Raw genomic sequence first — 27180 nt, forward strand, 5'->3', positions numbered from 1 at the left:
TGTTAGTCTGTATCAGCAAAAAGAATGAGGAGTACTTGTGGCACCTTAGAGACTAACATCCAATTAAGTTGGGTTTTAGCCCACGAAAGCTTATGCCCAAATAAATTTGTTAGTCTCTAAGGTGCCACAAGTACTCTTCGTTTTCTTTCTCATGTGTCAAGCATTCTTCCTTTCCTAGGAATCCCTCCTTAAAGCAGATATCATTCTAGGAAACCTTTAATGAATAGTAAACGAATAGAAAAGTATAAGAGAAAATATCTGTACTGCAGGGAGATGAGACCCACAGCCAATGTGTTATATCTCAGTGTCTCAGTGATTCTGATTGCCAGCGACTCGGAGCACGGACAATGTCTGCCTCTTGATCCTGTACAACACTGAGCATTCTGATCTATCTGCAGTAGTTGGACCTGTGTCTGGATTTCCAGCCCTCCTACAGTTTAGAGATGTCTGTCTGGTTCTCTTCCCTCATCCCTCCCTTCATAAAGAGAGGGGCCATCTACAAAATGATGGGACAGAGCTGGGTTTGGGTTTGGGGGGTATTTAGAATTGGGGGTTTGGTTTATTATAGGCAGAACTGGTAGTGGCATCTATCGTTCAGATTACTTTACACTTTCCATTTTACGATAGTTTTCGCTCACTTATAGCCATGACAAACTTCAACTATTTAAGCTGAAACTTTCATTGTGGGGTGTCTGCCATAGGCTGAATATTTTGGGAAAGTTTCAGCAAAAATGGCCAAGCCATTTCTGAGAATGAGATTAGGGAAAAAATACCTTGTTTTGCCCCTGTCCAAAATTATTTGGCAAGGATCCTATGTAAACAATACTACATGTTCCTGTAATGAAAGGCTGTAGTGTAATGCAGATGTGCAAGCAGGCAGAACCCGAATTCTGGCATTTATTACTTTTGGGTGCTTGACTTTGAAATAGGGTGACCATATTTCTGAAAATAAAAACAGGACAGCCTAGGGCTTGCCCGAACCACCCCCTCCACCACGCACAGGGCTCACCAGAACCACCCTCCCCACGCCACTGCAGCTGGGGCTGAATGCCCGAGCCCTGTGCCACCTGCAGCTGGGGCTGACCTCCTGAGCTCTGCACCACCTTGGGGGTCAGCTCTGAAGGCAGTGCTGCCCGCCAGTAGCAAATTTCTCTGCTGCTGCTGGCGGGCAGTGTTGCTTTCAGCTGATCCCTGGGCAGCAGCCACTGCTCTCCGCTCTGCCTTACAGCTGGGACAAACGCCCAGTTTTGGCAAAAAAGTAGGGACATCTGGGACAGAGCTGAAAAAGGGGACTGTCCCGGCCAAAACGGGACGTATGGTCACCCTGCTTTGAAACCTTTTTAGTCTTTGAATGTAGCTTTTTTTGGCATAACAGAGAAGAGGCCGCCCATGAAAATGGGGATCCGGAGCTGTGTTTGGATTCTGACGTGCCACGACCCCAGATTTCAGAGACTCTGGAGTATGAAGTGGGGCGGCTGTGGTTCTGAAGCACACACATCCTGATTTTGGGGGTGCCCAGATCTGGATCTGCCTTACATCCCATCCCACAGTAACCCAGTTCAGAGGCAGGTGGGGGAGTCCCCTAGCTACTGACTGACTCGTGTTCCACAGGGCTATCTATTTCACTGAGGCCTGAGATTAAGCCCCCAAAGGTTCCTAGTTGACACGAGTGCCCCACACAAATATGGCCGCTTGAGTATATGTGTGGAATCCGGAGCGCCCCGCACAAACATGGCCCCCGAGGTACTTTTGAGTGCCCCGTGCAAATATGTCCGCCCGAGGAGCTCTATGGTGGATGACGTGCCCGGCACAAATATGGCCGCCCGACAGTTCAGTTGTGCTAAGAGGTGAAAGGTGAAAGGTGATAACGGCGGGGGCTTGGTTCCAGGAAGATGGCAGAGAGCGAGCGGCAGACAGGTAGGGGGGAAGCTCTGCAGGGGTGTTTGGGGGTGGTAGCGTGATGTCCTACATGGGAGGGGGGTGGCACTGGGCAGGGGTTCTGCGCCCTATGGTGAGGGCCGGGGTCTTGTGTGGTGCCCAGAGGCGGGGGGAGGCTAGGTGATGCCCTCTATGGGGGCAGGGGGGTCTCTGTGCCCCATAGTGTGTGTGGGGAAGGCTGGGTGATGCTTTCTATGGGGGCAGGGGTCCTGTTCCCCATACTGTGTGTGTGGAAGTCTGAGTGATGCCCTCTATTGGGGCAGGTGGTCTCTGTGCACCAAAATGGGGGGAAGAGCTGGGCTCCTCAAGAGTCCATGTACCCTGGGGTGGAAGGGTGAGTGGCAGGAGACTGTAATGTAGGGTTCTCTGCCCCTTGGTAGGGATGGGATCTTGCTGTACTCTTTGGGGGACTGTTCCTGTGCTTGGAGCTGCATGGTGTGGGGGAGCAGGCTGTGATGCCCCTCTTTGAGATTGTTATTCTGATGGCCCATACTGGAAGCCCCAGAGAGACTGATGCTAGCTATGGGGGTGGGGGTGTTACCATCCCCCTGGTTCACAGGTGAAGTCTTGTATGGGGAGGAGTATCTGTTAGGAGGGTTACTGTGGGGATAGTAGTCAGAGGTGGCTGTGCTTTGTGGGGGCTGCAGAGGGGATGTGGGGGAATGGTGGTTCACTGAAGTTGTCGTTGGCACCTTGGACCTTCTACCTGACTGTCACTGGCTGTATCTTGGGCTGCTGCTATTCTGGGGATAGACCACTGGCCCAAAGCAACCTTTTTGCCGCTGATGTTATTAATGTGTATGGGCACTCCTCAGCCAAGTGTCTCTTTCTCCCCTATATTAAACATCTCCTGGTGCAGGCCATTTCAGAATCTAGGCTAGTGGTTAGAGCAGAGGAGTGGGAGTCAGGATATCGGGTTTCTACTTCAGGTCTGGGAAAATTACTTAGCATCTAGAAGCCTCAGTTTCCTATCTGTAAAATGGGGATAATACCTGCCTTCTCTCAGAAGTTAAGTATATGTGGAAAATACTTTGAGATCCTTAGAGATTATGTGCTATAGAAGTGAAAAGGATCCAAAGAGAATTTGGAGCAAATGTACAGAGGTGATTCAAATGTAGTAGTGTTTTTTGTTTTGAAATTCAGGTGGGATTTGTTTGTCCCCCATATCTGACAATTGGAAGGGAATTAATGTTACTAGTGTCACTTGTGGATGAAGCTGTTGTTCAATTAATTCTTAAAATAATCAAATACAAGAAACAAATGCAGAGCTGAGATCCAGCAGCTCTCTGGTTTTTGACTGAAGGGACAAGGTATTCTGTTACCTGAGATGCCTTCTCTGAGCTGGATTAGATCCAGGTGGATAAATGGCGTTTTCCAGGTGCGGAAAGGATTGGGCAAGTCTCCATTGTCAAGGTCAGTTCTTACCACAAAATACCCTCTTCTCCTCCCCAGAGCACAGTTCCTTGGCTCTTGCCTAGAAACAAATTGTTGTGTATATATATTACAGTAGCCCCTTTTGTGCTAGGTGCTATACAACACCTGGTAAGAGACAGTCTTTACCCCAGAGAACTTGCTTTCTAAATAGACAAGGGGTGTGTGGGGGAAGAAGCACAGAGAGATGAAGTGAGTTGCTCAACAGTGGTAGAACTGGGATCATAGCTCAAGCCTTCTGAGTCCCAATCTAGTGTCTTATCTTCAGGCCATCCTGTCCTCCTCCGTCCTGTTACAGGGGATCAATCTTTTTGCTAGTCAAAGTTTTCACATCTTCCTTTATCAGTGCACTGAGGGTTTATTGAACTTGCTGTTTGTTGTCTTTGATTTGTAAAGCATTATTTAAAAACAACTTGCAATAATGTGACATTACTTAGTTGTGAGTTTGTTAAGCTGCAGCTTTTCTGAATACAGATAAAATTCCACCTTTATATCTGAGGCTCTCAAAGTACTTTACAAACATCTGTTAACTAACCCTCAATGGTATTGTATTGTAGAAGGGGAAATTAAGGGACAGAGAGGTTAAATGACATTCCTGAAGCAGCACAGTGAGGCTGTGGCAGAGCTTGCAATGGAATGCAGGAGTTTTGACTCCTAGTCGTCTGCTGTGATTCTAGACGGTGCTACCTTGCTGGAGAAAAGGGAAGAGCTGGTGAACACTTCTGGGCAGTATTAACTGTGCAAGTGATTTATAAACATTTTTCTTTTAGGCAGTTCAACTTTTGTTGGAAAATGATGTTTAGAATTTGCCATTAGTGCTAAGAATGATTATTTAAGTGTTGTCTGGGTGCTTGGTGCTGGACAAAAGGTTTGAAATGTTCTAGGGTTGAAAGCATTAATCAGGTGACTATGATATAGCTCATAATTTCATGCTAAATACCCTCTTGGTTGTCTGATTCACTGTTGTTTGCTGTATTACATCTTGATTCTAAGTTTGCTAATGGCAACGTGATGCAAATATGCCTTTAACCTTGTGGCAATGTTTCCAACTCTGCAGTGTCCTCGCGTGGGACTGCAGGCTGAGACTAGAACCAGTTGTTCACCTTGGACTGCAGAGGAATTAGGAAAGGAGTGACCCATATGTCAGGGTTTATTTCCTTTTTGTGAAAGCTCATGGGAAAGAGGGTTCCTGGCTAATTGTGTACCTGGGTGGGGGAGCAGGAATGTTGCTGATGTTCTGCATTAATTATTTGCATTTCTATTGAGCCTGTCATCCCAGGATCTCAAAGTGCTTTATAAAGAACCTCAGTTCGTACTTCTCAGCATCACCCTAAAGCCAACCTAGGGACACTAGTTCAGTACCGAGAGAAGAGTGCCACCTACTGAATCACTGATGCTCTGTGTTCACTGCAAAAAGAGGATGTATTTTTACATGGAGATGGCTCCCAATGTAAAACCACACTTTTTGCAGTGAAGACCTAGCCTAATGCTATGATTACCATGACGCCTACAAAACATTGGATGATGATTAGTCTGGTGGTGTGCTGAGACCACTGCCTATCATGCTGACCAATATTGTCTCATTGTTCACTTATACTCCCGCGCCCCCCCCCCCCCCCCCCCATCTGTTGTCTCTTGCTTTATACTGATATTGTAAGTTCTTTGGGGCTGGACAGGTCTTTTTGTTCTGTGATTGTACAGTGCCTAGCACAGTGGGATCCTGGGACACGGCTAGGTCTCCTAGGTGCTATGGTAATACAAATGAGAAATAATAATGCTGTTTTCTGCAGTGTCCTGGGATTTCTTGAGGCTCAGCCGTCAGGGTACTGAGCAGGCCTGACACTGCTTAGCATGTGAGACCTGATGGGATCAGAGCACAAGGGTGAGAACACGTCATAGAATTCAATACCTTTTGGTCCAGAAAAATGAACGTTGCCATCTAAGAAGTGGCTGGGATTAAAGGGGGAGTCTTTAATATCTGGCTGTATTTGACCTCTCTCTCTTCTTTGTCTTCCAGGCTCTCCTGAGGAGGCAACACCTCCCCTCTGCCAGAGTTTCATGATCCCCAAAAAGGAAATACATATGGTACCCGACATGGCCAAGTGGAAACGCTCTCAGGTATGGAACTGGGTCCAGGGACAGTCTGTTAGTGCCTGATGTGTCCCTGGGGCAGCATTTGCATGGAAAAGGCCAAGCCTGGTTTGGGCCTAGCTAATGGACTGAATGGGGTTGGGTCAAGCTATGTGGAATAATTCTTTTTAAAAGCAAAAGAGCAGCATGGCTAATGCCACGTGAATTGTCATAAAGTTCGTTTTCCCCCGGTAACCTTTAATGACAACAATAGGGGGCTTTTGGATACTAGCAGCTCTTGCTTGGGGAGTAATTTTGTGATGGCAGGTAGGTCTTGTCTATGTTGACACCAGTGTATCCTGTAGTTCATCACCAGTGGCAGCTGTAGGGTAGACAGAGCTCAGGTATTTTTGCCAACGTGTAGGATTAGACAACACAGCGGTAAAATGCTTGCCACCACTGCTGGTGAACCATTTTTCCTCTACAGAAGTGCTGAAGGGATGAGAGCCTGGACAAGGAGGAGAGAGATCCCTCTGTGAGCTCTGATTAACACACAGGCATGGTCTGTGCTGCAAGGAGATTCATACCCCTCATGATCATGTTTAAACATGTTGCTAGCAGAGTTCTAGGCATGTTACCGTTGCAGACAGGGTATAGTCTGAGAAACGTGATTGTGGCTGGAGTGACTCTGATCTCACTGGGACCATGGTATTAAACCCTGTCTACAGATGGTAGCAGTTGTGACGTGAAAAATATTCTGTCGGGTTCTGGTAAATAAGAAGTGTAAGGTCCTATTTATGCTGCGGCTAAAACAAAATCAGGGGACCTGGTTACAACATGGTTAGAAGTTGCAGGGCTATAGCTTTGGCCAGTGTAGGGCTTTAGTCCAGTTATGGAGAAAGAAGTCACCAAGTACTCAGGATTTAATCCTAACCGTATTGTAATGGGTGCCTTTACTCAGGGCTAGTGTAGGCAGAGCCCAAAGTGCCATGGTGAGTGGGCTAAAACTATTAGATCTATCCTCCCATAAGTGTTACCCATTCCTGCATAGAGTCTAGGCTAGAAAGTGACTTTATAAGAATGACTATAACTGTCTTGATATCTCTATCCTGGCCCTTCAAACCATGCTAGAACCTAGTTTACCCCCGCAGTGATTGCACTGAAGTTTGAGATAGTTTCAAATATAGTTTTCCCTCTAGTGTTGATCGGGCCTGTGATGATAGCCCTGTCCACAGTAAAGAAGTATCCATGCAAAACGTGTCTTTGGGCCAGCCATGATAAAGCATGTTGTTTCCTTTTCTGTATGACCCTCCACGTTTTAACCAAGTTCAGAAACAAAATGTTAAGTGTGATCACCAAACTTGGTTTCTTAATATTGTTATAACATAGCTTTCCGTCCACAGGTATGTTTACGATCCATCCTGTCACAGTATAATATGATCCCTGATATGGTAGTTCTTAGACTTGAGGTGGCTGTCAGTCTAGGTATTAACCCAAGAAACTGAGAGAAGTTGGCCCTTCCTAATGTTGGTGTTGGAAAAGGGAGTTGACGAAGATATGGTAGTTCTGCTGGCGTACAAGGGACCTTAGCAAAGGTTTTACTACTAGCACAATTGCAGTTGTTTCATTGCAATACATCGAGACAACTTCAGGCTCTCTGTGCACTTGACTTTTCCCAGTGTTATATCCGTCTTGCTGTGTGTGTGAACTTGCGACAGTTGGCCTCTTGGTCAGCCCAGCTCTCTTTGGACTAGATTGAGGCCATCCCCTTTGTCAGCAATACTGGTTTGTTGAGACTTTAACCTCTCATCTAACTGGGCTGAGTGATGTAATGAGTTTGACAATTCTGAGCAGCTCTTGAACTTGATGCCCACAAGCAATGTGGTCTCTGCTCCAGCACATTGTGGCCAACACCCTTCTCACCAGTCTAGTGTTTTTTTTGTAAACTTTTGTGAAAGAGCCAGGAGAAGAGATCATTTTAAATGGTTAATAAAACCAAGAACACCAGTCCCGCATAGAGGGCCTGTAGTGGCACTGGGGTGGCTGTTTTTAATGGGGTCTGCTTAGCTTGATGCAGAAGAAAGGGCTGCGAAGGTAAAGCACATAGTTCCTGAGGTAAATGTTTTGGATTGAACCCCAGGAACTGTCACGATCTATGTTCTTGTGTCTGGGGTCCAAACTTGCTGTTGAGGGGTGGGGACAGCAGGGTGGGAATAGCTCTTACATGGGGACCAAGCTATGATGCCACCCAACGGGTCTTAAATGATAACAAGGTCTTCACGAAGGCCTGTGGCTGAAGCTTCCTTTGTCCCCTTGCCTGGGCTTTAAGTCTTATTTCTGCCCAGGGCTTCTGTGGCAGGAAGTCATGGGGGGGAGAGGGGTTGCAGGTGACAATGAGCTCGCCCAGATATTTGAAAGTGTCTTCCCCAAAAAAGAAAAAAGCCATTCACTACTCCCAGGGCTTTGTGGCACTTTCACCTTCGCTACTGTGTTTCCTGAGCAGTCTGACTCTATTCTGTATGCGGTGCGTCACAAGCAGGGGGGCTGAAAGAAGAGAGAGAAAGTTATGTGCTTGGGGCAACTTTCAGCTACTTCTCCTAATTGTGGGTAGCGTGAAAGAAGGCCTGGCGCAGAGAGCGGGAGAAGTAGATAAAGGGAGAGGTTTGGGAGAAGTGATATGGAGTAGGAAGAAACAAGCAGTGATGTAGACAGGGCCGAGATTGTGCAAAGCCTGGACATGAGGAGCTTGAACGTGGCATGGTAAGAGACAGGAACCTGGCAAGGGGATTCAAGGAGGAGGGTCGTGGTTTGGGCTGTTTGTACAGAGAGCTTGGTCAGTGTGATGTCACCACCGAGGGCTCAAAGTGCACTTAGTAATGTTCCAGGAGTTCCCATCGGTCTAGGGGTCCCCAAGGACAAGGCAGTAGCAGCAGAACAAGCCGTGTCCTGGGCTATCCCAGGAAACTGATGCTGTGGGTTGGGCATCGTCCCTTCGGTTAGCTCTAGGCTTCTCACACTGGCGTTGCTTGCCTCCAAAGTAACTGTCAGTGCTCAGCTAACACCCCTTCTACTTGTGTTTGTTTGCAGGCATATGCAGACTACATAGGCTTCATCCTCACCCTGAATGAAGGTGTCAAGGGCAAGAAGCTGACCTGTGAATACAAAGTATCTGAGGTGGGAAAAGGCCCCAGCCCTGTTATTTCCAATCTTGCTTTTGCTGGTTTGCCTTCCACAGCAGGGCTCAGGGCTGCGATGGCTGCTTTCCTGGTGCCCCACAGAGAATAAAGTGGAGCCAGACTGTATCTGCTTCCCTCATTAACAGTGGTAGAGCAGCCTGTGGGCACTACAAGTACCAGCATGCAATGCTTCATCTGGTAACGTGCCTTTTGCTTACTTGCAAAACTTGTAATTGAGCAAACTGATAGGAAGCTGGGGTGTTTAGGGGTTCGGGGTGAAGAAGAAGAGGGGCCCTGTTCTGTCCATACCCACTACGCTATTGCTGCCTGCTCTCAACCAGAAAACAAGAAGCCATCTTATTTAATGGCTATAGTGGAGGATTGGGAGTCTTGGGTTCTCTTCCCGCTGACTTGCTGTGTGACCTTGGGCAAGTCTCTTAACCTCTCTGTACCTCAGTGTCCCCATCTCTCAAATGGAGTTATTAGTAGTGACCTCCCAGTGAGGGCTGTGAGGTTTTAATCATTCATGTTTACTCTGACCTGAAAGATGCTACAGATGGGCAAAATATTGCTCCCCCTTTGCCCTCGTTCTTTGGGTTTCTTGTGTCTTCACCCCTTAGGGGATAGTTAGATTCTTCAGACTGTAACAGGTTGCCTTTCCTGCGCTGTTGTCTGGGCAGCAGTTACAGCTGCTTCTGCCCCTTGGTGTGAAGCCTGTCATAGTCTCTAATCTCTATTGTTTGAACAAGGGGTGTGGTGCAGAGAGGTTTACCCTGAATCCTTCCATGCAGCTAGCCTTGCCCTGCTGTGCCTGAACTCTGGGTGAGCCCTGCTGGGCCCTATCTTGAGTACCATTGGCTCCTGTAAGCTCGGGGCAGATTTTTGGCTGGGTCCAGACTGTCTAATGCTGCACTTTGTGTTCTTTTAATCTGATTTATGAGATGTGAGCAGAACACAGACTGGGCGGGGGAAGGAAGAGAGGAGCTTGGACCGAGGTGCCCTAAGCACTAGTTCAGAGGTGTTCAGCAGGCCCTTAGGGGACGGTAGGGCATTAGTGACCTGGTTTCCCTGGGGGAGTTTTGTGTGCGTGTCATCTGGTGGCATTTGTAACACTGCAGCTCCTCGTGTGCAAGTGGGCTGAAAGTTCTTTCAGCATAGTGGTGTCCAGGCTGTTTGAGGCCAGAGGTGGGATTCCGAGTGGACTCTCAGGGTTATAATGTAGATTTCCTCTTCATGCGCATTACCCCCTGGAACTTGTCATGTTTCCGTCATTATTCCAAAGTAAGCAGTGGTATAGCACTGACCTGCGGTTATTATGTCAGTCACTGAACTCCTCATCCTTCAAGCAGCACTGGACTGTCCAGTGCAGAGTGACTAAGAGAATTTCTAGGGACCCTCTTAGCTCTTTCCAATTATAACCAGTCACAACTATGCAGGTTGAGGGGGCTGCTTAAAGGAGACCTGCAAGTGACAGAGGGAGGAATGGACTTGTGCCCTGTCTGGCTGCGGCTTTCTGGGGGGAAAAGGAGGTGGCCTGGAAGGAAGGGTTTTTTTCAACATTTTGTTTTTTTGTTAGAGATATCAGGCATGCCCGGGCTGGCCCTCTGTGTTCTGGGGAGATTTCCCTTGAGGAGCTGGACATGTGGCTTAGAAACTCACTCGCCCTTTGCTGAAAGAACAGGGCTGTGGAATCTCTACCAAAAGCACTTTTCTTCCAACTTTTGTTCAGGCATTTGGTTAAATAGTAGCTGCCAAAATCCCATTTTAAACAGTCTGAATAAAAACCATTCCCCCTTTCAGTTGTTCAGGGTTTGCCTGCACAGTGTGCCTCTGTCATAATCCTGTTGGTCTCCAGTCATCACTAGAGTCTTACAGGGAAAAGAGGGTAGCAAGACCTGAATTTCTAATGTTTAAAACAATCAGAATAATAACTTTAAGTCCCAGCCGCCCACGCTTTCAGGCTTTTAACCATCATAAAGAAGCAGAAAAAGCATGAATGCGTTTTTCCCCCCCTCTTGGCAGATCCCCTTGAAATGGTTTCAGTGCAAGTGACAAATACCAAATGTGATGTCAACAACTAAGAAAGTCGTAGGAAACCTATCTTGCTGCCTTCATGCTGAGCAGGGTAGAAACCTGTGACTGAAGGCAAAATGTATCTGCCTTACTCTGGGGTGGAAGGTCCAATGGGTTGCCCTGTTGATGAGGCTGCATCCATTTTCTTCGTGCTTCCCTACTCCCTGCTGAGGTTCCTTCTGCATCTTTATACCTTCCTTGGAACTCCTGCCTGCACCTAACACTCCCTCAAATCCCTCCTTTACATGCACATCCTCCTTGCGATTGATGACTTGTTGGTTCTCCAAAGAAAGGAGTAATGGGAGAGGAGAGACCAGACCACCCAATGGTCTCCAGGATATTGAGTGTCTTAACCCTGCCACGTGTCTAACTTAGGATGTGATCCTGCAAAGTGAGCACACTTAATGTGTGAGCATGCTTAGCTCCTGTTGAAATCAAATGAAGTCACTGGTGGCTGAGTGCACTCCAGGCCTCTCAGGAGGTGCTGATCCACCTGGCAGGGCCAGACCTTCAGACTGTAACCTCTGTGGCACCGGCCTGGGTGTTGGTATTGCACTGAACACACAGGCTGCACTTAATAAATAAGAGGGCTGAGCATCTGCCTGTGGGCTGCGTATGGCTCCCACAGTGGAGTCTGAGTGTCTGGCTGCTTGCTGGGAGATGTTCCTGGAGCTGTCTCCCAGGCCAGTCTGTAGTAACAGCTGTGGTTTTGGCATGCATGTTTAATGTGGCGGGAAAGGGTTAATTTTGAGCTTCCAAGTGAGCAGAATTGGGGCAAGAGAACATGCAGCCTGCAGAGAGGTCTCAGACCCTTTAAATAGTCCCTGTGATTCCAGATCACATTTATTTTTATGGTGTTTGCCCACTTCCATCTTGCATTTGGGAATCTCCTGCACTTGAGTGGCTGTCACCCAGCTCTGGGCTGACGTGCTTGGATTCTAGGGGGGAAGGGTGGGAAAGAGGCAGTCACTTTTGACACCAAGGTACGTGACTCCTCGGGCTCTAGAGGGGACATTTGCCATCTCATCGCCTCCAGTTGGCCGGCTGATGCTCACGAGAGACGCTGTCAGGTCACTGTTCCATAGGAGGCTACAGTGTTCACCTTTGTGATCACAGGGCAGATTTTGGTCTGGGAGGGCGACAGGCTGCAAAATCAGCACAACAGAAAGAAGAGCGGTGGCGGGGGAAGGGGGAGGATTTGCCCTTGCTCTGATGCCTGGGCAGGTAAAGTAAAAATAGAGCCTAAAAACCTAGCCACCCAAGACCATGCTGCAGTGGTTCTGATTACTGAGTTCCTGTGAGCCCTGCTGTTTCCCCGGGCTGGGTTCACCCCTGGCAGCATGAGTTTCCTCTGCCATGTTAATTCTGCTGGGCAATGGAAACCTGCCCCTTTCAATAAGCCCCCGTTCAAAGGGCCCCGAGCCCAAAATGAGCTGCGTCTCTTTAATTATTTATTGGCATGGCTAAGCCAGCAGCTGGGTCCCGCTCTCCTGCGTTCAGCTGGGCTGGTTTTAATCCCTTTAAAGCCCGCGAGTGAGGAAGGGAGGCGTGACTCTGCCTTTCCTCCCTGAGGCCTGGAGGCAGAGACTGCAAGGGGGACAAAAGAAGAAAATCTCTTGCCAGCCATTTATCCAGCCGGCACCGAGCGCCGCAGTCACGGCTCGGTGAGAGGGTTTGAAATACGGGAGCTGCTCGTAATGAGCTGCTGCTGCTGCTGGCGGATAAATCACTGGCGTTATTTAATTATTTAACAAAAGCCACTGCCGGGGCCTCTGTTGTTAATTGGAGGGGAGTGTGGTAGCCAGGTCGGGCTGAGCTGAAAACCAAGCCCAACCCCATTGGGGAAGGGCCTGTCTCTGTGTTCTGGATTTGTACAGTGCCTAGCACCATGGGGTTCTGAACGACGACGGGGGCTCCAACACCGCAATACAGATAATCAATAATAGTCTTGTTCCACTTCGCTCGAGTCACGGGTGCTGCCCTGTCGCTGATTCCAGCCTGTGATCTTACAGTGGCTCCCAGGTTGCATGTGGCCTGTCGTCTTCCCCAGTGCATCTGCAGATGCTGTGCTTAGGGTCCCCCCTGAGCTTTCCCTGCTTTAATCTGTTCTTGCCCACCCACCAATCACAGCCATCCTCTTTAGACCCCTTCACTGGTCTGGATTTGGGGCTCCTTTTGCAGCAGATAAATCCTAGATTCCTGCTATATGACTCTCTGATGCACCCTCACTTGTTTCCAGCAGCCCCTCCGGAGCCAGTGTCTGGAGAGGCACCCGCTCAGCTAGCTGCAGATGTCACGAAAGACCTCCCTGCAGTGGGGGGGAGGGAGACTTGCTGCTGGTTCAAAGGCAGAAAAGCGCTGCCTGCCCGTCTCTCCTCCCCCGCCCCTCCAGTGGCGCTTCAAGGGCTAGAAACTTGCTAGGCTCTGCTGTTTCCTAGTCCTGTTCTGACAGGCAGCATGAAGAATTGAACCACAGCCCAGGAGACCAGCCGGCTTCACATGGTCGATGCCTCCAGCAAAGTCAAACCAGCCCCTGCCTCATCTGTCCTCTTTCTCTCCTTGAAGGAGGAATCCCTTATTGAGACCGTGGTGCCTCTGTTGCCCAGGGCCCAGCCGGCCGCCGTGGTGACCAATGTGGTTCTGGCTGCTCCGACTCGGGAGTGGAGAATCCCGAATGTGTTGGCAGGTGAAAATATCTCACAGTTGTTAGTGGGGCCTCCTAGTGCTGCCTTCTGCAGCTTAATCCACTGGTTGGGGTTTGGACAATGATCCTGTCACTACGTTTCTGCTTTGCAACTGAACCGGGGCCGTAGTGGCTGCCCCCAGAGGGCCTCAGGTCTGGGCCCAGGGGGCGTTTGCATGTCCTGGGCTCAAACCCTAAAGCCTCTCCAGCAGGCTGCATGTAGCCGCGCAGTGTTGAACCATGCTCTGTATTGCTTGCCAGTCTCTGCCCCCTGGAGTCATCTCTCTCGCCCAAGGCTCCCCATTACTTAGAATCCTGCTCTCCCTTTGCTCTGGCTGTGTCAGCCCCTCCTTTAACCCCTCCCCAGGCTGCCTCTCTCTCTCTCTCTCTCTCTCTCTCTCTCTCTCTCCCCACATCAAAATCAAGCTCCTCATCTCTACCTTCAAGGGGCTGGACACCTCTGCCTTTCTTGCTCCTCGGTGGCATCTCTCTGCTCCTTCATCATCGTCTTCCATTCTCAGCGTCATGCCATCCGTCACACCTCCCTCCTCTTTGGAATGCTTCCTGTCCCCCACTGCGCCAACCGCTTTCCCTCCCTCTCCTGGGAATCCATCTTTGCATGAGTGAGACTGTTAGCTCTTCTGGGTGGCGACTGTATCTCGTATGTGCGCGTTTGTGAAGTGCCATGTGCACTGATCGTCCGATTTGCAGAGAGGATTGATACCTCTGGAAATCAGACTATGACGAGTATTAGGTGGCGGTCCTGATCGAGGTTGGGGCCCCTTAGTGCTAGGCATCGTGTAAACACCTAGTAAGAGAGTCTCTCTGCCCCAAAGAGCTTACAATCTAAATAGACAGGACAGACAAAGAGTAGCGGGGAAACAGCGACCCCAGTTCTCAAAGGTATTTAGGTGTTTAACTCCTATTGAAATCATTTGGAGTTAGAAACCTAAATCCCTTTGAGGATCTGGGCCGAAGTGATTTGACCACGGTCAGCCAGAAGGGCAGCAGCAGTCAGGGTACTTTCTAAACAGTATAATGTGTCCTGTGGGGAACATTAGATCTAAAGTGTGTGGTGCAGAGCCCACCACTGCGTGTCAGAGACCCCTGAATGATGTGGCCCTACCCCCCAACCCACTCCTCCCTCCCCTGGTTTGGTCAGGTTCTCTTTGCAAGAATTCAGGCTAGGGACTTCCTTTTTTAAGATGAGATCTTAGACTCTGGAGCACAGTTATGTGACCATTTAAAAAACCTGCAACAATAGAGCATCTTATGTGGCCGTAGTATTGCATTGTACGTGGGTCTTTGAGTCCCTGGAAGAGATGTCTGCCTTCTCAAGCTGCTGTTAATGAGTGGCTGTATCTGGGCTCTCGGAAAGCCCAGGTCAGTATGGGATGTAGGCTGTTGTCTTTCGGACTGGACTGTCCTTTCCTGATGTGAAGGGTTAGGGCTGGCCACTGTGGACCTTAGAGAGATCACGTGTGACCCATTATCCCCTTCCATCCCTTGCAAGGTCCGTTTGGGAATCTGCGACTCAATGCCAGGAGAACACTGGCAGGTGCAGGTAAAACCGAAATGCTGGAGCCTGGGGCAATGGTTTTAGGGTGACTGGCTTATGCTTGTGTGTGAGACTTTCTTCTCCTGTCTGATTGTGAGCTGTCACCCATTCTGTCCCCGTAGCCAATTGAAAAGCTGATGGAGCTCCTGGATACCCTCGACAGGTGGATTGATGAGACCCCGCCAGTGAACCAGCCCTCTCGCTTTGGGAATAAGGCCTTCAGGACTTGGTACGCCAAACTAGACCAGGTATGTAGGGGTTGGGAGAGAGACTCTTAGATGGTGGACTTAAAATGGTTGCTTCATCAGCAAGAAGTATGTCCTGCAATAATCATGGAAAGGCTGCCATCCTCCTGTTGTACCTGGGCAGTCATTAGATTGACCCACCAACTTGCAGAGTTAGGTGGGGACTATGTTTCAGGTCTTTTGATCTCAGGTCTGGTGCTGGTCTTGAACCCCCATGGGAGCACAGCTCACCTTTACATGCTCTTTGACAGGGTCTTTGTCCCCTGGAGGTAATCCCAAGGAGCTTCACTGACTGCTCTCCTTTGTTAACCAGCCATTGTGTCCACCTGCCTGTGGATATGGCAGATGGGAGCAGGCACGTGATGGCCCATGGCATAGCTTGGCCTGCCTCAGCTGAGAGGGCTCACCCCAGATAAGGCTCCATGGAGCTCGTGGAGGCAGAGTGCACTGTAGTAGGCTGCAGCGCATTTACCCATGGGCTCCTTCTGGGCCCATAGATACACTGCGTTGCAGTTTGTTAAAGTTTCGTTTCCAGGGCACTGAGTGCCAGCAAAAGGTACTAGGTGGATGGCTGTGGAGACTGACGTCCTCTCTCTCCAAAAAAAGATACAGGCCAGGCAGTGACTGGGTAAGCGCCCCACACACTGCTCCCCGGCATGCCGCAATCCTGCCCTGGAGAGACCACCTCCAGTGACTGTAGGGGAATTCACTCGCCAGGTCATCTAAGCCTGGGGCGCTCTACTGAGACTGTCAACAAGTGGGGCGTCTGTATCAATGGCTTATCAGGATGGATGCTTTTTAAGTGGAAGAAGCCCTTACAGCAGGCAGGGGAATAAGCCACTCTCTCTGACTAAATCTCTGCCACCCCAACTGGTGACCTACAGATTCACTAGCTTGGAGACAATTAATGCTGCTCCTTATATTGGCCTGTAACAGGTGCTTTTGAATAATGTTGGAGTTCCTTATTTTCCCCTAATCAATCTGGTTTGTTGGAGGGGGTGGCTCGCTCCATGCAAAACCAACTCCAACCAATAGCGAGGGTGTTGGTGGTGCTTTGTACCCATCTTTTGGCTTGTGGCACATCTAGGTTAACGCTCAGGAACCTTTTGTTGTTGTGTTTAAGGAAGCAGAAAACTTGGTTAAAACAGTGGTCCCTGAGTATCTGGCTGAAGCTGCACCAGAGGTAGCCTTATACCTGAAGGAATCCGTGGGGAACTCCACCCGCATCGACTATGGGACAGGTACCTTCACGTGCACACTTAATTCATCTAGCCTTGCTGGGCTTCGATTCCCCAGCGTGAATTCACCCCTACAGTCAATATATGCCATTGCAGGGAACTGCTCTGGATCACGCCAAGGCTAAAACTGGCCAGGAGAGAGCAGGGGATCAGAATCTGATTATACCAGAGCTGTGATTGATGTAGATTCTTGGCTGCCTCCACTTCAGTCCTAGTCATCTTAAGTTTTTCAAAATAAGTATTCTTAGCTTCCCTATAACATCTTTCATCCAAGGAGGTCAAAGTGCTCTAGAAACATTAATTGATCATTGCAACCACTATTGAAATGCTGTCACTTCTGGCGTGTACCATGGGAGCGGTTTAACAGCGCACAGCTACACTGCGTGATGGTGTAGAACAGGAAGTGTATATGAAGTATTGTGTGCAGCTGAATCCCAAGGGGCAGTTTAAGGAGCTAAAATGTAATATCTTGGATTGGAATCAGATCAGGAAATGAATTAATATTCATACTCTGTGAGAAGTGTCTTCAGATCGTAAGTGGCCACAAATGTTTGCTACGTGTGGCATAAATACCACATAGCACCTTTAAGACTTAGTGTGAGAGCAGAATCGGGCCCAGGGAGAAGTGTCAGAATCAAAAGCTGGAGTAATTCCATTGGCTTTAGTTAGGTTACTTTGGATTTACATCCGTATGAGAGCAGACCCTGAAATTCCAAGGAGTCCCACCTGTATGTATTGGAGGAAGAGGGCTTGGAGAGGAATGTCCAGCTAATGACTTAATCAGATAGCTGGAGTGAGGGTCATTGTAGCATGCCAGGAGCCTGAAATATGTGACCTCTGTAATGTGCTGGGTAAGGAGAGGAGGAGATTTGAGGTAAAGAGATGAAGAAGCACAGGTATGCAAATCTCCTCACCAGCTGTGCTGCAGCTCTTCATCGCCAGGGGGAGATGTTGCCTTTGGTAATGGACCTGTTGACTTAGTCAGTCAGTTGCAGCTTGGTGAGGGAAATCCAGTCTCTCCACCACTCCTCTGTCTTGAGCATTGGGTTCTGTATTCTTTCAGCTCAGCACAGCTAGACCTTAGGTGCAGCTTGTTCATATCCCAGCAACTGCACGGCTTTATAAAGCGGAGCCGCTTCCTTTATTTACTCTCTTTATTGCCGTAGTTTCTCCCACCCAACGGGAAATAAAAGCACCTTTCTGCAACCAGCCCCAATATCTTATGGGCTCTTCTGAGTGCTGCATTTATTCTGCTCTCTTCACTGTTAGCCAGAGGACAAAGCTGCATAGAGCGGGTGGGCCATGGCTGACAGTTGGGCACCTTAGGGCGGTGCATTTCCCTGGGGTGGAGCAGGGCTAATGTCCCTCTGACATAGGGCCTTTTGAAAGTAGGAGGAAATCTGTTTAATTGCTAATGAGTGTTTGTGTCCACCCCCAAACACGCACATCCCTCGCTGGGTTATTCTGGAATTCTCCGGCTCCCCCATCCTCTTGATCAGCTCATAAGAAAGGGAGTTGCCCCAACACTCCAGTCTCAGTGCCTGGCTCTCAAAATATTTCATTCTGCAGGTAAATAAATTTGTTAGTCTCTAAGGTGCCACAAGGTCTCCTCGTTGTTTTTGCTGATACAGACTAACACGGCTGCCACTCTGAGAGATGAAACTGACATCTTAATTCCCTAAATATGAACAGGGAGGGTGTTCATATGTGGATGCAAGAGAAGTGTTTAGTGATTCAATTTCTGAACTAGATTCAGGGCTTCTGAATCCTGCCACTGAGTCACTGTGTGGTCTTGGTCAAGTCACTTAACTGTCCTGTGTCTCAGTTTTCCCATTTTACAGATGGGACTAATCCTTCGCTACTTCACAAGGGTACGTGTTTAATTTGTTAATGGATGTGAAGCACTGTGAGATCCTTGGATAGCGGGTGCTATGTAGGTATGAAATATTATTGTTGGGTGTCAATAATAGAAGGAGTCTTTTTTGTGATCTTATCCAAGTAAGAAGGAGCCTTTGTTGGTTGGGGCTATGCCGCTCATGGGGATGTGATTGCTGTGTCCTCCAAAGAGCCATTGTAGCACCTGCAGGGAGCTTATCTGTGATGGGAATTACCAATGTTTTGTCTGTCTCCTTTTCTTCAATCCCAGGTCACGAAGCGGCATTCGCTGCCTTCCTCTGTTGCCTGTGTAAAATTGGTGTTCTCAGGGTGGATGACCAGCTGGCCATTGTCTTCAAAGTGTTTAACCGGTAAGGCAATGCAAGTACAGGTGAGGTGGAGCTGTTCCTAGGGCATTTTCCCCTCAAATCTGTCTGTGGTTCACTGGTCATAAAGCATGTGGCCTGCAACTGTCAGTCCACCACACCTAATTCTCACTACTATCTGGTCATAATGTGCCCCCACACTCTTTGTGTTGTTACACTGCCTGAGGGACAGTAATCGATGTGTCCCCACCCCAAATACAAGACAAGAGGTGATGTGATCACTGTGTATATATACCTTCATGGAGAAAATGTACCAGCTGCTAATGGGCTCTCCAACCTAGTGGATAAAGGTATAATAAGAACCAATGACTCAAGGTAAAGCCAGACACATTCAAATTACAAATAAAGGATAATTTTTTTTAACAAGTGGGGAGATTAACTAGTGGAAGAAACTACCAAGGGCAGTGGTGGATTCTCCATCTCTTAATGGCTTCAGGTCCAGACTGGATGGCTTTCTGGAAGATACAGGGTAATCAGTACAAATTATTAGGCTCAATATAGGGGTAACTGGATGAAATTCTGTGGCTTGTGTTACTCAGATCAGACTAGACGATCTAATGGTATCCTCTGACCTTTCAGTCTGTGAACCTGCAAACCCTCCATAGCTCCTCTTGAGAGCTGCCACAATGCAGGAGGTGGGGTTTGTAGTAGTGCAAGCAGAGAACTGGCCATTGGGACGCCTACGTTCTAATCCCAATTTTGCCACTGACTTGCTGTGTGAACTTGGGCAAGTCGCTTCTCCTCTCTGCGCTTCACTTTCCCCATCTGTAAAGTGGGGATGATCAATCCTCCCTCACAGGGACTGTTGTGAAAGCTTATGCTCTAATAAATTTGTTAGTCTCTAAGGTGCCACAAGTACTCCTGTTCTTCTTTTTGCGGATACAGACTAACACGGCTGCTACTCTGAAATCAGGGATATTTGTAAAGCGCTTTGCGATCCTCTGATGAAAAGAGCTGGGGGATGGGGGGAAGTGTCATTGTTATTAGGCAACAGACAGAAAAAATTTGCAGCAAAGTAAAATACACAGGGATGGTGTTCAAAAGCTGCTGCTCCCTTTTTTTTTATATTGACTTCAGTAAAAACCTCAGTGCTGTGTTTGCCATTAAATCTACGATCAGGCCCAATTTTCTCTATAGTCTTGTGGCAGAACATTTATCGAGCATGCAGCGTTATATGCAGGGCGCTGTATGCAAGTCCTAGATCCAGGGTTCTGATCCTGGTCTGTAAGGAGCACCTTTAAAAGCGTACTCCCTCTTGTCCCCTTACAAATGGGCACAGAGAGCGGATACAGAGTGATGGGCATGACGGAATATGTTCTGCGGTGAGTCAGAGTTGTCATCCACAGGTACTAGCTCTATCTTCATCAAAAGGTTTGGGCACTCTGCTGCCTTTTATGCTGTCACCATCACCCACTTACATTATCTCCTCTGGGCAAAGTGCAGTTCCTTGATTTCCCTGCTTAGCCTCTTATGTATAGTTGAATGACCAAAATAGGCTCTGGATACCTCTTCCTCCTAAGCAGGGGCTGTCTGGGTAACATGAGTAGGGCAGGTTTATTTATACTAGTGTATCCTGTCCTCTGGTTAACCAAGAGGTAGAAATTTGGTACAAGAAAGCCAATATCAGATAGCTGTAAACTTAACCCTGCTGTGAACCAGACTGAGTCAAACCTCTGCCTTTCACAAATGGTTTGTTGTCATTTGTTTCTCCTCCAGCCTGGACTCCTGATGCTCACTCAGCCAGCAGGCTGTTGGACTGGATCACGTGCTTGTGCTGCGTCCAGAGAGAAGGAGCTTGGGGCATCTGGTTCTCTCCTGTATATGTAGATGGGTTTTCTGATTGGAAACCCACCATTGTTTCAGCAGGGAGGAGAGGCCTTGAGCCTTTACACCTGATGTCTTATTTAGCCCTTCCCTTTCTTCTCTATCTTAGGTACCTGGAGGTGATGCGGAAACTCCAGAAAACTTACAGGATGGAACCAGCTGGTAGCCAGGGAGTTTGGGGCCTGGATGACTTCCAGTTTCTGCCCTTCATATGGGGCAGTTCCCAACTGATAGGTACTAACGCACCTACAAAACGTTGGTCTCTTTCCCCTTCTGTCCTTCACTGTGAAGATCATCAGTGGTTCGGGATATTTTTTTTCTAGCTAAGTGTGACTTTAAAAAAAGCTGATTTGAAAAGTTTGCTTGAAGTTAAGAATTTTTGTTCTCTGCTTTCAAAATAAGCCAGTTGGTCAGACTGTGAAAAAGGAGGGTTACAGTGGAAATGTTGAAACACCTTAAAGTACACCTGTTTTTTATTGAGACTCCTGGGTGTATTTTGGTGCTGAAAAAGAAAGTTTTTTGCCCTGAGTGGCTTACAGTCTGCTCTTACTGTGAAGGCACTGGGCTGGGACTCAGATTTGGGTTTAATTTCCAGCTCTGCCATAGACTCCTGGGGCCACCTTGGGCAAGTCACTTAATATCTCTGGGCTTCATTTCCCTATCTGTAAAATGGGCACACTTCCTTTGTTCTGTCTGTTTAGATAGTAAACTATTTGAGGCAAGGACTTAATGCAGGGGCAGGCAAACCTTTTGACCTGAAGGCCACATTGGGTTTCTGAAATTGTATGGAGGGCCCGGTCCCTACCCCCTATCCAACCTCTCCTGCTTCTTGCCCCCTGACGGTCCCCCTGGGATTCCTGCCCACCCCCCTACCCTCAATCCAACCCCTCCTCTCATTCCTGACTGCCCCCTTGGGATCCCTGCCCCACCCAACCACCCCTTTCTCCCTGTCCCCTGACTGCCTCCGGAACCCCTGCCCTTGACTGCTCCCCCGGGACCCCTGCCCCCATTCAACCCCCTGTTCCCTGCCCTCTGATCGCTCCGACCCCTATCCACACCCCTGACCACCACCCTGAACTCCCCTGCCCCCTATCCAACCCCCCTGCTCCCTGCCCCCTTTCCGTGCTGCCTGGAGCGCTGGTGGTGCTACAGCTGCGCCACCCAGAGCACTGGGACAGGCCGCAGCTCTGCAAGAGCCCTGCTGCCCAGAGCATTGCGCCAGCGGCGCAGTGAGCTGAGGCTGCGGGGGAGGGGGAACAGCGAGGGAGGGGCCGGGGGCGAGCCTCCCAGGCCAGGAGCTCAGGGGGTCCTGCGGGCCGTAGTTTGCCCACCTCTGACTTAATGGGTGTGTGTGACACCTAGCACAAGCGGGCACTGATTTCAGCAGGGACCTCTAGGTGCTACTGTAAACAAAAAATAATGCATACTCTAGACTGATCACAACAGGCAGCACGCATCTGACACAATGCACTGGCTGGTCCATAGGATAATTCTGCTTTGGAGCTGTGCTGCGAGATACCATTGATACATAGATAGGAGCCCTCATCATATTGTTCATTGCACAAATGTTATGGACCGGGACATAGCTGGTCAGGTCTAGTGGGCGGAGCAGGCATACAGTTTGGGGAATGAAGCCGAGGGTCAGCAACAGAGTCAACTGCCAGTTACCAGAGCTTGAGGTCAAGCCAGAATTGGAACCAGGAATCAAAGCTGAGGGTCAGAGCCGAGGTCAGATGCAAAATGCCAGAACCAAGGGTCAAGCTGGAATCAGGGTCAGAAGTCAGAGGCTGGATTCAGAACCAGGATTGGTCACTGAGGATTGGCGGTGAGGCATAAGGGCAGGAGGAGAGGCCAGGATCAAGCACTGTGGGAACAGGAGTGAAGGCAGAGGTAAGGGAGGAGCCGGGAGCAGAATAGGAACAGGGTTGAGTGCAGGAGTAGACACAAGAGGCTCCAAGGCAGGCACAACAGAAAACCACCTTGTTACGTGGACAAACTTCCTGTTCCTATTCCTGGCTTAAATAGCGTAGTTGGACCTGTCGGTGCAGCTGGGCCATCTTCCAATCAGAGCTCCTGTGGATGGTGCCTTGGCTGGGGCTATCGCCCTAGTAGTGTCTCAGCCCACCTGGTTTCAGTAGCTATTGGGTGAAGGCCAGGATGTGACAGCTGTCTGGGGACTCCCAGACCTGGGTTAAAGACCCAGGACATCACAACTAATCCTATTGACTTGGGTCTAGAGACAGTCAGTGAACCTAGTGCATCGCTTTCTTAGAGTTTAGGGTTAGAAATATGGCCTCTAGCAAGGAAGAATGATCTGAGCCTGACAATTAACATCCAGTAAATTCCACTTCAGTCTCTAGTAAAATAATGGAGCGAACTTTAAGAAGAGAGTATCTGTAAGTGTTTAGGGGATAAAAAGCTGTGACCAATGAAGTCATGGGTTTATAAGGACCAAATGTTACATTTTTGAATTTCAAAATCAGTGGGTGAAAGGAATGGAGTAGTTGTAATATAACTTGATTTTGGTAATGTGTGTCAGGAAATCTCGTAACTTATGTTGTCTTGGCTGGAAACCATACAGAATGGATGGAAAACTGGCTGCATGGGCATATACAAAAGCCAAAAAGAGGTCTGAGGGAATACTTTAGAAATCAATGTTTGCTCGTTTACCAGACAGATGTAGACAAACAGAGAAGAGCCTTGGAGGAGAGCAACCAACCTGGTTAACAGGCTGGTGAAAGATTAAAAGGACTGAATGTGTATGTAGCTTTGCTAGCTGAGGGCTATGGGCTCCTGAACCTACCAGTATTTTAATGGTACAAACGTCAAGGAGGGGAGACAGATGACAGAGGGTGGCACAATGAAAGGATGAAATTAAGACAGGTCACACACCAGGAAACCTGTGAAAGTGTCTCCCGAGGCAAATGTGTGAAAGTCCCATCTATGGAGACATTTAAACTCCACTGGATAAAGCCCTATGCAATGTCTGGTCGGTAGGAACCAATCCTTCACTGACCCTTGTGTTAGGTGACCTAGTATGAAACTTCTGTCTCTATCTCACCGGAAGGTATTGAAGTGGATTGTGTCTATAATGAGGGGCTGGAGCAGGAAGAGACCAGGTGGTTTGACATCTGAATTTTTTTTCAGAACACCCAAACCTGGAACCTCGGCACTTTGTTGACGAGAAGGTGGTGAATGAAAACCATAAGGACTACATGTTCCTGGAGTGCATCCTGTTCATTACAGAGGTGAGGGTGGGGATACTTACCCCATCGAGAGACTTCTCAGCTGCATTGGGTTCTCTTGCGATTGGATTATTGGGTGCCTGCTGTGGCTTTCTCTTCCTTTTGTATTTTGGTTCATCTTTGTGGAACATGTGGCTGAGCCTTTGTACAAGCCCCTGACTCTCCTCTTGAATGAGTTCGGCAGGGATGTTGAGAGTGAATGTGATGAAGCTGCATGGGAGGTAGATATGGGTGATTTAGTGGGGTTTGCCAGGGGTGGTAAATAAAGCAGATAGATCGCCTTGGACACCTTTTTGGATAAGACAAGGGGTATGTGATTTCAGAACACGTGTGCGAGAAATGGCTGGTGTTCCTTGTTCAGTCAGGTCTGGTACTCCAAGCTATCCCTCTCTCAGCAATAAGCCTTTTGGCAGGGCCATAGTGCATCTGGGTCACCTGTGTGTGCCCCTAACCCACCACAGAGCCTGGGTTGCTCCAAATCTCAGCCTGGCCATTGGTTCTCTGTGGTAAAAGATACTTATTAAATATCCATTCTTGTGAGCTAGTGAGGGGAGATGTCCCTCGCTGGTAACGCGTCCAGAACCATGTCCTCATTAAAGTGTATCATGGAATCTTGGGATGGGGGAAATAATGCTGGCAAAAGGTTTGGCAAAGCCCCTCTATGGTAACATTCAGTGTATCTTCACTAGAGGGCACTGTTTCTAAACAATGGTGCTTACTGCCTCCTGTCTGCAGCCACATGGTGTGAGTGGCTTGTCTGACTAGGCTGAGAGAAGGTAGGTGAGGTAGTAGCTTTTATTGGACCAACTTCTCTTGGTAGAAAGGTACCAGCTTTTGAGCTTCACAGACCTCTTCTTCAGATCTGGGGAAGGTAACCAGAGTGTTAGACCTGCTACTCCTGAGTGCATTCTGTGCCAAAAATTTAAAAATTCTGTGCCAAAAAATTAAAAATTCTGCGCACAAGATTTTAAAATTCTGCAAGTTGTATTTGTCAATAAATAAATGCAGAGGCTGCAGCATGGCAGTGGGGAGCATAGGTCACTGGGTGCACAAAGGTGGGAGACCACCCTGCAGCCTCCCCACTCCCACCCTAGGACATGGACTCAGTGGTGAGGTTGTATCCAACCCTGACACAGCACAAGGTCTGGGCCTGCCCCAGAAACACCATAGGGCCCTGCCCTTCTGCCCCAGGCATACCAGGTGTGGGGCAGGCAGGTTCAACTAGGCAGGATCCAAGTGTGGAGGGGCTCAGTGTTGGGGGCATCCAGGTGTCAGGTGAGAGGATTCTGTGTGGGACAATCTGTGTGAAGGCAGCTCAGCGGGGGATTTAGGTGTGGGGGGAATCTGGATGCACAGAGGCTCATTGCAGGGGTTCCAGGTGCAGGGGCAATGGGACTCTGCAGGGGATTCCAGGTGAAGGTGGTTGGGGTTCAGTAGAGGGGTCTGGGTGTGGGGATCTCGTCAGGGGGGTCTGGGTGCAGCTGGGGGAGTGGGGCTTGGTGGAGTGGAGGTCTGGGTGCAGCTAGTTGGGAGTCAATGGTATGGGGGTCTGGATGAGGGGGCTCAGGGTGGGGCTTGTCAGGGTGGGGGTTTGAGTGCAAGGAGCTCAGTGGAGGGTGGTCTGGAGGCAGGGGTTCTAGGTGCAGGGGGCTCCAAATATAGGGGTTGAGGTTCAGTAGGGTGGGGTTGAGGTATGGAGGGCTGGGGGGTTCAGGCCATACGGGGTGAGGCTTGGCAGGGGTGTCTGGGTATCGGAGGTCCAGATGCATGGGGGTTGGGCGGACGGAGGAGCAATTCCCCGTACAGTAACCCTTCCCCCCACAGCTGAGGAGTGATGGGGACAGGAAGCAGGGGAAGATGCTGAGCTCTTCTGCAGCTGGGGGAGGTTTCTGGAGGTGGGTCTGACACTCTTTGCAGGGAAGAGGAAGTCCCATCCTCTCCTGACTCCAGCCCAGCCGCTGATCCGGGCTCAGGGTAGGAGCCACTGACTGGAGTGTCCCCAGCCCTGCACTGATTTATCTCTCTGCCAGCTGCTCTGGGTGCCCGAAACAATGTACCTGCGCAGCTATGGGGTGATTCAGCTTCCCTTTGCTTCCCTATCAGAAAGTCATTTTTCTGCGGGGAAGCAAAGAAATCTGCAGGGGACATGAATTCTGTGCACGTGCAGTGGCGCAGAATTCCCCCAGGTGTAAGGACCTGCAGGAGAGCTCTATGAAGCTTGAAAGCTTGTATGTTTCACCAACAGAAGTTGGTCCAATAAAAGATATTACCTCACCTACTTTGTTTCTCTAATATCCTGGAACCAACATGGCTACAATACTGCAAATAGTCTTGGCTGGACATGTCTACGGTGCTCATTCCCATGAAGTCTCGGTGGGGAGAGCAAAGACTGTGCACTCTACTCCTGTTAGCAATCGCTTTTCTGGTAACCTGCTAGAAATAGAGGCTGACACAATTTTTATGCATGCAGTGCCACTCTTTTCTTGCTATTCTATGCTTCTGTGCCCCCTTTTTCTCTATCTCTTCTTGCTAAATTAGTGATCAAACAGACAGGTTCGCATGATATGACACCCACCCCACTATAATCAACAGTATAGTGAATTCTTAAAAGTGGCATATAGCTCCCTTTGAACCAAATCCCGAGAGGTGCTGGGCCCTTGGAACTCCCACTGATTCCAGCAGATGCTGCTGGTGCTTAGCATCTCTTGGGATTTAACCCTTGATTTGCAGTTTAAAAATAACCTAATGGAAACCAAATATCATTGAGAACATGCGACTATATAATGCCAAAGGAAAAAAAAAATTGTGTCTGGGGCGGATCTATTTGTGCTTCCTGCTCAGTGAAAGCTGAAGCCAAGATGCTGTAAGATTTATTGTTTACAGTGTTGTTGTAGCTGTGTTGGTCCTAGAATATTAGAGAGACAAGGTGAGTGAGGTAATATCTTTTATTGCACCAACTTCTGTTGGTGAAAGAGACAAGCTTTTGAGCTCCTACAGAGGTGGTCTTCAGGTCCTCAAGAGCTCTGTGTAACCTTGAAAGTTTGTCTTTCTCCAGCAGAAGTTGGTCCAACATAAGATTTATTTTAATTTTGGGATGTGTAACTTGTTCCTGTATTGAGGGTATATTACAAATACGCATTTCTGTGCACGGGTATAAAAAACTATAAGCAAAATACAGATGACACTTGATAGGTTGAAGTGGATTTTTAAAACTTCTTTAGTCATTTTTTTTCCCTTGCAAAAATTAGTTTTTTCTGGCTCTTGTTAAATAAATAAATATTTGTCCCACAAATTTCATTGGAGCTGGTGGAATCTGGATTTTTAAAAGTACCATGTCTAGCTGCTATAGCGCCACCTAGTGGCACATAAAGCTGCTCTGGGTTCTTGTTGGGTGAGCAGATAAAGACTTGGGACAAGCTGAATTATCAAACATGGGAT

The 27180-nt window shown here is 48.6% G+C and overlaps 1 protein-coding gene across 5 annotated transcripts in view; it reads left to right on the forward strand.

The window, feature by feature from the left end:
* Nucleotides 1-1667: 1667 nt before the first annotated feature.
* Nucleotides 1668-27180, forward strand: part of PTPA (protein phosphatase 2 phosphatase activator) — a 41546-nt gene continuing 16033 nt past the window's right edge. The window contains exons 1-9 of one of the 5 annotated variants that reach the window (XM_042854239.2): nt 1843-1917; nt 5160-5251; nt 5387-5487; nt 8527-8613; nt 15052-15177; nt 16298-16415; nt 18559-18658; nt 20607-20731; nt 23645-23745. In XM_042854239.2, coding sequence (XP_042710173.2) covers nt 5233-5251; nt 5387-5487; nt 8527-8613; nt 15052-15177; nt 16298-16415; nt 18559-18658; nt 20607-20731; nt 23645-23745 — 777 coding nt within the window. In that variant the 5' untranslated portion in view covers nt 1843-1917; nt 5160-5232. Of the gene's footprint in view, nt 1918-5159; nt 5252-5386; nt 5488-8526; nt 8614-13253; nt 13375-15051; nt 15178-16297; nt 16416-18558; nt 18659-20606; nt 20732-23644; nt 23746-27180 lie in introns of those variants that run through there. The other 4 variants (XM_024106093.3, XM_065572339.1, XM_005293370.4 and 1 more) reach the window with 4 other exon arrangements.

This window comes from Chrysemys picta, chromosome 18, assembly GCF_011386835.1.
Source record: "Chrysemys picta bellii isolate R12L10 chromosome 18, ASM1138683v2, whole genome shotgun sequence".
NCBI classification, from domain to species: Eukaryota; Metazoa; Chordata; order Testudines; family Emydidae; genus Chrysemys; species Chrysemys picta.